Genomic DNA, 12,012 nt, shown 5'->3' with positions numbered 1-12,012 from the left:
CTGCTATAATAAGTACTATTTACAGAAAGATGTCTTTTCTCTGTATTACATAGGGATTATATAATACTAGCATTTGCCCATGACTTCGTGTGTGGGTCGTTGTTGGAGACGATGCGACTGCGCCTGTGGACCCCCGCTGACCCCCAAATCCCTCTTTTGCACCGACCTCTCCTGTGTGGCATACCGTCAACTCCTCCCCTGCGGGACCCATCCCGCACAGCACTGTAGTACCCACGGGCCACCGTAAGCTGTCTTGCGCGCCCCTCCCCTCTGGATGGGCCCCCAAATCCCTCCTCCGCGTCCCCCCCCCCACGGGACCCCAGCCCTGTGTCTCTGTGCACCTCCCTGGCCCCCAAACCCCTCTCCCGCGCACTGTCCTCCCATAAGGCCCCCTGGCCACCGAAACGCCGCTCCCGTGCCCCCACGGTGGGACGCCTGGCACCGTACCCTGCAAGTCACCAGTATACTCACACAGCGGGCACATCCGCTCAACATGTGGCGTCCCGCAGATCCAGGCCGCGCGTTCAGCTCAGACCTGACGTGGCAGTGTCAGACATCTTGTCAGGGGCGCAGACTGTCCGCAGCCTCTGGACTTGCCAAGCCCTGCATAGTTGATGCAACATGGCAGCGTCGTGCTGGAGCCGCGAGCAGCTGCCATTTTCTCTGGGCCGCACATTCTCCGCCGGCCACGCCCACAGAATGCAGTGGACGTATCGTGGAGTGCACATTGTCCATCGCCCCGCGCGTTCCGCAAACCTATCGGAACCTGGCCGAAAGAGCTGGGCTGACATCATCTCAGGTCCTGCAGCGGAGCCGGAGCAGACTTTCGCCGGAAGCGCTCAGGATTTCGGGGGATGGAGCAGTATATGAAGTAGACTAGGTTTCTTCCCAGTGACCATCTAGGTATGTGTCAAATCTCAAGCCAATCCGTTCAGCCGTTTGGCCGTGATTGCAGAACAAACATACAAACCCACAAACATCCAAACACACAAACTTTCACATTTAGGATTAGTAGGATTACTACTTTTATGATAATATAAGAGTTAATTTTTCTATGAAAATTTTTGATATAATTGTTATTGACGTAAATATTCTAAGTGTTGTTTCTTTTCTCCCCAAAGGCCGTTCACGACAACCAGATCCTGATTGTCATTGGTGAAACTGGTTCAGGAAAAACCACCCAAATTACCCAGTACTTGGCTGAAGCTGGTTATACAACAAGGGGTAAAATCGGATGTACTCAGCCTAGAAGAGTGGCTGCCATGTCTGTGGCAAAGCGTGTGTCTGAGGAATATGGCTGCTGCTTGGGCCAGGAGGTGAGTTGGTGCATTTCATATCCCCCTACCAGTGGCAGGTTTTATCTTTAGTAAAGGACTGTACCCTAGCGATGAGCTGATCACTATCGGATTGCCTTCTGCAGCCCCCAGTGGTTACCTGCTGGGCCACGGACTTCATGTGTATTTGTTGTACCATTGACGTGCTGTGGCACATTTGAAATGAATGAATGTTGCTTTTCGACTGCTATATCTTACCCATACAGAACTCTGGCCATGTATTTTGGGCACTCACTTTTAGCACATTTTGATGGTACAATCCTCACAAGATCCTGAATGCTCAAATATTGTGGCGTTCATTTTTTTATTCCCTTCCTCCTCCTATACATAAGTAATGTTCTACCGTACCCATTCCTTTCATCATTGGTTGACCTTTCTTTCTACCTTTGGCTTTACAACACTCCCCATTCCATGTGAGCAGAACATCTGAATCCTCCATGTAAGTATGGGCATGAAAATAACACTTTGTCTATTTGTCCCTGTAGGTTGGATATACCATTCGATTTGAAGACTGCACGAGTCCAGAGACTGTCATTAAATACATGACAGACGGTATGTTACTTAGAGAGTGTCTGATAGACCCTGATCTGTCTCAGTATGCCATTATCATGCTGGACGAAGCCCACGAGAGGACCATCCACACCGATGTACTGTTTGGGCTCCTGAAGAAGGTAAGAATCACCTGTAGATGCTCGACTTTTACTTACTCTGTCTTAGGCTGACAGCTTTCTCTCCTGAACCCCCTCCCTAAACAAACACTTGGCTTGCTGAGCATGCATATTCTCGGTAGACATAGGGCAATAAGCTTTTGCCAGATACCACTGGGGGTGGATTATCTCCACAAGAACAAAAGAATCATCACATTTAAAACAAATTTTCACTTATTTCAATGGGGAACACAGCACCATAGATAGACCTGGCCACTTGGAGCTGACACTAGGAATATCAAAAGATGTCGGCTCCACTTCCAAGCTATACCCTCTTCACAAGACACTGTGCTAGCCAATTCTAGCCTAGTGTTCATAGGAGACAGACACAACCCAACTCGAAATACCGGTGACCCCACTTTTACGTGTGAGATTGTAGACAGGTAGGTATAGAGGGTCTCCTGGGCTGTCTGGCATCAGGCGTCTGCCGCCCAGGTCTGTAAAGCTGCCAAATCTGCACCAGGTTCTACCAGTTCCATTTTGTGTCCTCTAACTATGCCAGCTTGCGTCCCAAGGTTTTGCAATAAGCTGTGTGATAGGCTGTTCGCATGGCTGCGTAATTCCCAACCTCCGTGACTAATTTAGGACATCTCATGGTGTTGAGTCCCTTTTCTTTATGTATTCATTGGGGGACACAGATCCCATCCTTGTTTCTTTTTGTTCCTGCTCTGGACTGTTATGGTTCATTTTGGGTTCAGGACATGGTGTTGGTTCCATGTTTTTTTTTCTTTTTTATTGGTGTCTCTTCTCTACTGCTGTGGTACAAACTAGTTAGCTCAGTGACTGTGGAGAAGGTGTAGCCCAGAGGTATAGCGGACATCCTTTGCTATTCCTAGAGGTCAGACCCAAACTATTTTCTAGTGATCGTCCATCACTTTATCACATGGAAACACTTTTTTTTTTTTTTTTTTTAAAAGTAGTGTTTTACAACCTGTTTTATACTAAACCCCCCCTGGATGTTCCTGAGCCGGCAGGGCTTTATTTTATTTATATTTACATTACATTACATTAGAATAATGCTGAGCAGCCAAAGGTAGGTGGAAAGCAGACAGCCATGATGTATCCTAGATCATGTGTATTATCCAGGATGGGTCACTTCGTTCTACTGCGTCGTCCATGTTGCTATTTATTTTTACACTTTCCTTTTTGTTTTCCCTCTAGACTGTCCAAAAACGTGCCGACATGAAGCTGATTGTGACGTCTGCCACTTTGGATGCCGTGAAGTTCTCCCAGTATTTCTACGAAGCTCCGATTTTTACCATTCCTGGTCGCACATACCCAGTAGAGATTCTTTACACCAAGGAGCCTGAGACGGATTACCTGGATGCCAGTCTCATCACTGTCATGCAGATACATCTGACAGAACCTCCAGGTTTGTAGTCTCCTAGTATTATATGACTGTTCTATGCTGGTTTGTGTATGTATTATGCATTTATTGTAAAAATGTGTGTATGTAGTGAACCAGGTGGTTTCTTTAAAGCACAAGCCACCAAACCTAGTTTACATTTGGTGTCTGATAGTTAGCACATAATTCATGTAGTTCATGTACTTTACCTTGGCATGGAGGTGATGTGTCCTATATCTGGCATTATGTCAGTGTTACTTTTTTGCTGTAGAGAGAGCACAGAATCTCTATACTGAAAGTTGCCGCGTAGCATAGTAGATATTCAATGATCCATTATTTGCTTATTTTAGGTGACATTCTAGTTTTCCTTACTGGTCAAGAGGAAATTGACACCGCTTGTGAAATCCTCTATGAGAGAATGAAGTCACTTGGCCCTGATGTGCCGGAGCTGATCATACTGCCCGTGTATTCTGCTTTACCCAGTGAGATGCAGACAAGGATTTTTGACCCAGCTCCTCCGGGGAGCAGAAAGGTATTGTGAATTTACCTATAGAATATATCACTGAATAAAATGGGTTATACCAAATTAAGTAGTTAGTATAAGCTGATAAACATTCAGGGAATGTAATCAGTAGGTGGTCTCAGTGGTCGGACCACCCCTTATCATACCCTCATCACCCTTACTGTGGATAAGTGGTAATTGGGACAAACTCTTTTGGCCTTTAACTTCCAGCATGTATATAAGAGCAGCATGTGACTTACTCTGAGAGCCCATACAGAGATGTACAAGGTTATATAGGATAGCTGTAGAACACAGTTCCATCTTGTCTGTTCTCCCATTTCCAGGAGGCCTCTAGTCCGTCTCTTCATTTGTATTACTTAAATTTCACACTTGTCTGCTTATGTTTCGAGGTTGTTATTGCCACCAACATTGCTGAGACCTCGCTCACTATTGATGGTATCTACTATGTGGTGGACCCCGGGTTTGTAAAGCAGAAAGTCTACAACTCTAAAACTGGAATTGATCAACTCGTAGTAACTCCCATCTCACAGGTGAGTAACTGGGGGCATCATGTGACTTGTGAGCTTAGTAGCCTCTATCTACATAGCGTGTTCTGTGTTACTACTGTACTGTTCATATATAGAGGTCATGTATGAAGTATAGCTAATAGCTGATAAAGGAGATATGTGGTGTGTTTAGTAGATTTTAGGTCTGTGTAGAAACAGTCACTGACACGTGTAAGAATAAAACCCCCAAATCTTATATTTCTTTGAGAGTCTTCAGTTCAGATTGTCACATCTTCTCCATTTCTTTCTTTTCTTCCTATAAAGGCCCAAGCCAAACAGCGAGCGGGCAGAGCCGGGAGGACCGGTCCAGGAAAGTGTTACCGCCTGTACACGGAGCGTGCCTATCGCGATGAAATGTTGACTACCAATGTGCCTGAGATCCAGAGAACCAACTTGGCCAGCACCGTCTTGTCACTTAAGGTATATACCTCCTGTGAGCAACTTCACATGAATGTCATAAACAGCCGTTCCTACAACGCATTCACTTCATTGTGATTATTCACATTGCTGTACTTTTTTGCCAGTACGTTATAGTGGACTGTCAGAAAATGTAATGTCGTATTTTTGTCTGTCTGCACTGATCCGTCACTTGAGTGAAGTCTATGAGGGTTATATGAAAGCAGGTGTCAAACAGACACAAAGCAGCTGTGAAAAAACAGACCCTTATTTTGTGGGGGGTGGTTCTTTTTTTTTTTTTCAGGGTCTGTGTGAATGTAGCCTGACAGAGACCTGATACCCCTCCTCTCCTGGTTGTTGGTTCAGTTTCTTACAGTTCTTATTCATTACATGCTGTGGTTAATCTCTACTCCCAATGCTCTGGCTTTCTTGTGAGCATGTTGGGGCTTGTGTTTATACACAGCTGGTATAATAATGAAGCAGAGCTGTAGTGTAAAGCATGACATTGGAAGAAAGCAATATCTTGAGCTTCCAGTAAACCAACGTGGATTGAGTCACCGATTAACTAGTACTTCTTAGCTGGAGTTGAAGGCCTAGGCCCTTATGAAATATTACCCCTCCAAATCAGAGCAGTACTATGTAGGGCTGGGCAATTAATCGAAATATATCCAAAATCAAAAGTATGTTATGAACTTGCTGACATAAATGATTTCATTTATTTTGCATCCATGTCATCCTGTCTCACACTGCCATTGTCTAAAATGTCACTAACAGCCTGTCTAATCAGGATTGGTGATACGTGAATAACTGAAACCAATATTAAGTGGCATGGCATATATAATGGGGTGTAAGTATGTAAGTACGTGGGTGTCCTAAAATAATTGTTCATTAGTTCTAGACGAGGTAAAATGTTCCATTAATTGTAATTTTGATTGGGGTCACAAACGTAAAGCCCTAATATCATGTAAATTCCTTGGACCTTTATGTAGAATATCTTGTCTTTGGGTTGTCTGTTACCATTGTAGTCAGCATTGTAAGGTTGCCATGATTGATCTGGTCAGTGTTTTCCTCAAGTCTATGCTATCTTGTTGTTTGCAAGAGCAGAGACCTGCAATGCCAACCATATTACTTCACACATCTCCTAATGTATTTTGTTTTTCCTTAAGGCAATGGGTATCAATGATCTACTGTCTTTTGATTTTATGGATGCCCCACCGATGGAGACCCTCATCACAGCCATGGAACAGTTATACACCCTTGGAGCTCTGGATGATGAAGGCTTGCTGACACGTCTGGGGAGAAGGGTAAGTATGACTTTGGAAGTCTTGTAGAGTAGACACTTGTAATTGTTATATCTGATTTAGTTTCTCCAGTACATTATGTCTTAAATCTATGATTATCTCAGTAGTGTTCTTATGATGTTTTCTTGCTTCTTATAGATGGCAGAGTTCCCCCTGGAGCCTATGCTGTGTAAGATGCTGATCATGTCTGTACATCTTGGCTGCAGTGAAGAGATGCTGACCATTGTATCTATGCTGTCTGTGCAAAATGTCTTCTACAGACCAAAGGTACAGCAAACAATCTACATGTAAACTATTAGCATGTATGGATATGCTCAGATGGAGTGGGTTTGGTGAGGAGAGATCTTCTATAGATATCTGTGATATAGTTTCATTTTTAGATCATAGTGACTTGGTTACCAGATTTGTTCATGACCCTTTTCCTGCAGGATAAACAAGCACTTGCTGACCAGAAAAAGGCCAAGTTCCACCAGACGGAAGGAGACCATCTGACATTGCTGGCCGTGTACAACTCCTGGAAGAACAACAAGTTTTCTAACCCCTGGTGCTACGAGAACTTCATTCAGGCCCGCTCTTTAAGGAGGGCCCAAGATATCCGCAAACAGATGTTGGGTATTATGGACAGGTAATGTGCATTACAATACACCAATTTTGTCTGCCTTATTCTATAATGACTGCTATCTAGGATTGATCTATCCTAGATTTTTTTTTTTTTTTAATCATTTTTTAAATAGGTTTTTGTTAAAAATTGGTAGTTTTTTTTGCTTTTTGTTTTACACTACATATCAGTCAGCAGAATGCTGTTCCATAGCAGATCTGACAGATTTTCTATCTGATGGCTCAGTCTCCATCCTCAGCTTTTATTTGATCATAAATCAGGTTAGAAGATCATTTAGATCAGGGGGTGGCTAGTAACCAAGCTATGGATTCCTCACAGAATGGCATTCTGCAGCTTGCTCGGTATTGTAAAACATAGACGCTGCATTAGACAAGTGAAGTGAAATGTATTTATTACAGAAACATTCTCTAGGCTAAAATACACGCGAATCACTAATAACAATGATTCTGAAAGTGTTCATAACCTTTAACAGTCTAGACCTAGTGTTTTATATGCAGCCAAGTAAATACTCATTTTGTTCCTTATGAGTAATGTAAAATCTCTTTATACAGACACAAACTGGATGTCGTGTCCTGCGGAAAAGCGACAGTGAGAGTACAAAAGGCTATATGCAGTGGCTTCTTCCGAAACGCTGCCAAGAAGGATCCCCAGGAAGGTTACCGGACCCTCATAGACCAACAAGTGGTGTATATTCACCCGTCTAGTGCCCTGTTCAACAGGCAGCCTGAATGGTAAGTGAGCAGTTTTCTGTCCACAAAATTTTTAGATGGAAGGAAAGAAGGAAGACTTCACATCCTGATCTCATTTGATTCAAAGTCCTGAAGGAATGACAAGCTATGGAAAGTTCTATCCATTCTCCTCCAGCAGTGTATCATCAGCGGCGTCTCTTTAGTGGGATTTTCAGTTACTGGAACTGATCACTTTATAAACTTGGGTAAACCAAGGAGTCCTCATGGTCCCAAGATTGTAGAAAGGTTTATGTATAGAAAATGCAAATTAAATCCTAAAACGATTCAACTATCCTTTGAATTCCCAAATACCTTTCTACAATATTGAGGAGCAGGATCTCCCTTGAGCTTGTCACACTAAGAGTATGTTCACATGTAGGAAATAATAATAATAAAAGTTGCCACTGTACAACCACTGAGCCCAGGGCTTTTGTATATTGATGACCTGTGTTTAGGATAGGTCACCAATATGTGATCATTTGAGCTCCAACAATATGGACACTGAAAAATCAGCTTATTGAAGAGGCTGCATCTCTCATGAGTGCTGCAAGCTCTTGCCTGTGCTGATGTCTTCTTATGTACAACAGAAACATCTCCGGTCTTGTGATGATCACAGAGGTGCATAGCTCATTACAATTGCACTGCAGATATTAGTTGTATACTTCTGTGTTCATCACATGACTAGAACAGATTTTTATCCATTGTAACAGTAAGTAGTGAGTGTTCCTATTGAATGATATTATGTAGAGATCTTGACAGCCCATACTGTAGATCATGGATACAGAGTATATTACTTGCTGGAGACTGTATACACACAATAAAACATTTGAATACGTTAAAAAATAAAAATAGGTTTTTTGCCGATCTTACAAATGTACATTTTCCGAACATTTTTCTTTTTTTTTTTGTTTTCCACAGGGTTGTGTACCATGAATTAGTTTTAACCACCAAAGAGTACATGCGGGAAGTGACCACCATAGACCCCCGGTGGCTTGTAGAATTTGCTCCTGCCTTCTTCAAAGTCTCTGATCCAACTAAGCTCAGCAAGCAGAAGAAACAGCAGCGCCTGGAGCCCCTTTATAACCGCTACGAGGAGCCCAATGCCTGGAGAATCTCCCGGGCCTTCCGACGCCGGTGATTTGGGTGCAAGCTGTGAAAACCTCCCCGGACCTTCAAGGGATTTTGCAGGCCTCAACCATGAGACAGACTTTATCTCCGGACTCTGTAAAACAATGGCGACCTCTATTTTTATGACAGACTTTGTGTCTTTCATCCTGTATAAAATATATATGTTTTTTTAAACGGTGATTTCCTTTTGTTCGGATCTAGTGCCTGACTTTACACAAGGCAAGCCAATCTAAGTTTTGGCCTGTTACTACTGGTAGTGGTATAGGTTTTCTTATATGACTATTAAAGAGGACCTCTCACGTTCTCTGATATTGTCAGTATTATATTCCGCCAGAAAGCTGTCAGCCTTCCCCATATGTGCCTAGGTGCGGGAGATATTGTTGGCTTTAGTTTTGGCAAAACTGAAAGTGCGCTGCATTCATCTCACTGCTGACTTTCTAGCGGTATATAATACTGCCGATCTCAAAAGACATGGAAGGTCCTCTATAAGGTCACGTTTAGACTGCGCTGTGTGCGTTTTTTGTTATAGAATGTGAAATTACAATTTGTCTTTCACATATCTTGTAGTACACTGTAGTTACTTCTTTTGATCGTAAACTGCGCCATTCTTGGGGCACTGATTCTGTGCAAAAGCAGCCATGCTTTTCTAATATCTGAAACTACCTTTATTAGCCCGAGTGGAAAGCAACTGTCGCTCTGCCGGAATCCAGTTCATCTACGTAGCACAGAGTCGGCCATTTATTTCCATTGGTCACAGGGTAACAGCTTGGCCTATTACATGTTCAGCTGGTCACCTGGCTTGCATTGATTTGATAGGGGGTTGTCTTACTACATCATTTATCTATGTATGTACCCTGGTGAGCGTTATACTAATATTTATGTCTATACCCAGCTGTCTGTTCAGTTTACAGAGAGGGCCACCTCCCTCAAAATATGCTCTCAGATGCTGTAGTTGTATTTTACTAAGACATCTTGGAAGTTATGTGTCCGTGATTGGAGCTGTATCTGATAGTAGATACTGCTGGCAGATATCTGATTTATAAACAGGTACCCACCGAATATGGTACCCACTCATCTACTCCCCAAGAACCAACCAATCCTCTGTTCACAGACCTGCCAGAACTACCTAGTCAATGCAGCTCAGCTCCCACTTATTTTGGATTTAAATGTGGCAAACTGAAATGCCACGTATACTCGGGTACATGAACGTATCCCGACCTGTCCAATATACTATCAAGCAGACACAAAATGGTTAACTCTCATATAACAGGTGGCCTGTCTATTGTTTGTGACCTGCTGGAATAATCTGAGCAGGTATTGGACCCTTTTTTTTTTTTTTTTTTTACAGATCTCTGACAGTGATGTGATATGGGAAGCAGGGGGCCCCCGGAGTGGAAGCGAAGTGAGCGGGGATCAGTAAATAGGGCACTCGGCAAGAGTATTAGTTGCTCCTGGGCCTTTTACCTCTCCCATTGGTCAAACAACCTCCCATAGAGGTCTCTCACCTTCTTCCTATTCCCTACACATGGGAAACTCTGGGGAGAGGACTCCAGTCTCTTCAGGAAATTTTCTTTATGTCTCTCAAGCAGCCTGCAAACTTTTCAGGAATTTTCTGCCTTCCAGAGGGATACAGTTCCCCGGGCAGTCTTCTCTGTGTAGCCGCCCTGCAGCAGTTGGCAATTGGACCTTCTTACAGTGGTCTGGTAGGTTAACCTTCCCGCAGGGTTACCCCTATTTGTCTTGGGCCCTCTCCACCATGTCATCTCATGAAGAGTCAACCCTCCCCATAGGCAACCTTGCGAGACTTCATCAGGCTGTGTTGGAAACTTTGGAACGGTTGTCTTCCCAGTTCACCGCTCAGTCCCATTCCAGCTCTAGGAGCTGTCCTCACAAAAGGACCAGGAAATCTTCCTACATGTCACAGTCCTCCTTTCCAATCCCCAGATAGGGCCACAGCTCATGGCTCCACTCTGAAAGGTGAAACACGGTCTCCCCCAGCACAGTCTGTTTCTCTTGGGAAGTCATGAACATCAGCCAGGCACATCTATTTACACTGCTATGCGAGAGTTCATCCATGTTGTCAGAGATACCCTATAGATCTCAGAGGACTTTCATCCTGCTTCTCAAAAGGACATGCTCTCCTTCCCTCACCTCTTTTAGGCCTCCTTGCAGTGTGTGGCATTCTCCTGGTGCCGTCATGCTCCCGGGGTCATCAATGTGGCCTGTGATTGGGCCACCATTGTGCTCATGTCACCACTGTATCCCATTAACAGGCCTCAGTAGTTACCCCAGGCACAAGAAGTCATTGAAGAGGATGTTGTGAAGGAGCCCAAAAGAGGTAAGGGAAGGTAAGTATGAATTGTGCAGTGTCACAGTACTAGTGGTACAGGATCAGGAGTCCAGTCGTCGGGTAATGCAGAGGAGGCTGGAGACAGCAGGTGGATAGCCCACAGGGGTCTGAGGCAGTAGTCCAAGAGCAGATGAGTGAAGACCAGGTAGAAGTCTATAGTCTTTCAGGAGCTGTAGTAAAGCTACGGTGAGCTTGCAGCCAGCAGGTGAGGTTCCAAGGAACTGAAGAAGATCTCGCAAGGAGGTCTCCTGGGTGTTCAGGCTGTATCCGGAATAAACAGAACACAATACCAACACAAACAGGAAGTGTCAGAGTCACCTATATATAGCCAGTCCAATCAAGGTTAATACAGGGCGGGTTACCATCATTAGCAGCAGCTGATGAGCCTCAGGAGTAGGCTCCACACAGAAGTCCAACAGGCCATGATTCCACAAGCCTGATAGCTCAGGTAGCAAGGAGACACTGAGCAAGACAGCAGGTCACAGGTTCAAATCCTGACATGCAGCTGCTGATACTGGGACACAAAATGTAAATAAAATAATTTAAAAAATAAATAAAATAATACGCCAATAAAATGCCGTTATTAAAGGTTATAGCCCCACCCGTGATGACACCATACAAATTACTGTAAGGGGGCGTTCACACTACCGTCGGTGTCCGATGCTAATGTCCGCGCAAAATCTTGCACGGACATTAGCATTGGACACTAGCTGTGTCCGTTACATTTTGCATTGATTTAATGGGACATCGGGTGCGTTCTTTTACTGTCCGTGTCTGTCCTTAAGTGTCCGTTCATAAAAATTACATGTAGGGTTTTGCTGTCCGCTTGAAAAATCGGACACTAGCTGTCGGACACTTAAGGACAGACATAGACAGCAAAAGAACGCACCCGATGTCCCATTAAATCAATGCAAAATGTAACGGACACAGCTAGTGTCCGATGCTAATGTCCGCACAAGATTTTGCGCGGACATTAGCATTGCACACTAGCTGTCAGACACGACGGTAGTGTGAACGCTCCCTTACAGAGAGGAAA

At 44.0% G+C, this 12,012-nt stretch overlaps 1 protein-coding gene across 2 annotated transcripts in view; it reads left to right on the top strand.

Annotated features, from left to right (window-relative positions):
• LOC142208660 (ATP-dependent RNA helicase DHX8) overlaps positions 1-8,764 on the top strand; it is a 31,468-nt gene extending 22,704 nt beyond the window's left edge. For both annotated transcript variants that reach the window (XM_075277289.1, XM_075277290.1), the window contains 11 exons: positions 1,122-1,316; positions 1,820-2,005; positions 3,203-3,413; positions 3,737-3,918; positions 4,299-4,439; positions 4,719-4,874; positions 6,017-6,154; positions 6,290-6,418; positions 6,580-6,776; positions 7,322-7,501; positions 8,417-8,764. In XM_075277289.1, the coding sequence (XP_075133390.1) occupies positions 1,122-1,316; positions 1,820-2,005; positions 3,203-3,413; positions 3,737-3,918; positions 4,299-4,439; positions 4,719-4,874; positions 6,017-6,154; positions 6,290-6,418; positions 6,580-6,776; positions 7,322-7,501; positions 8,417-8,636 (1,935 nt within the window). In that variant the 3' untranslated portion in view covers positions 8,637-8,764. The remainder of the gene's footprint in view (positions 1-1,121; positions 1,317-1,819; positions 2,006-3,202; positions 3,414-3,736; positions 3,919-4,298; positions 4,440-4,718; positions 4,875-6,016; positions 6,155-6,289; positions 6,419-6,579; positions 6,777-7,321; positions 7,502-8,416) is intronic.
• Positions 8,765-12,012: the final 3,248 nt, after the last annotated feature.

This window comes from Leptodactylus fuscus, chromosome 6 (assembly GCF_031893055.1).
Source record: "Leptodactylus fuscus isolate aLepFus1 chromosome 6, aLepFus1.hap2, whole genome shotgun sequence".
Taxonomy (NCBI): Eukaryota; Metazoa; Chordata; class Amphibia; order Anura; family Leptodactylidae; genus Leptodactylus; species Leptodactylus fuscus.
Note: the sequence above shows the minus strand (reverse complement) of the source record. Positions and strands in the feature narration are given on the sequence as shown.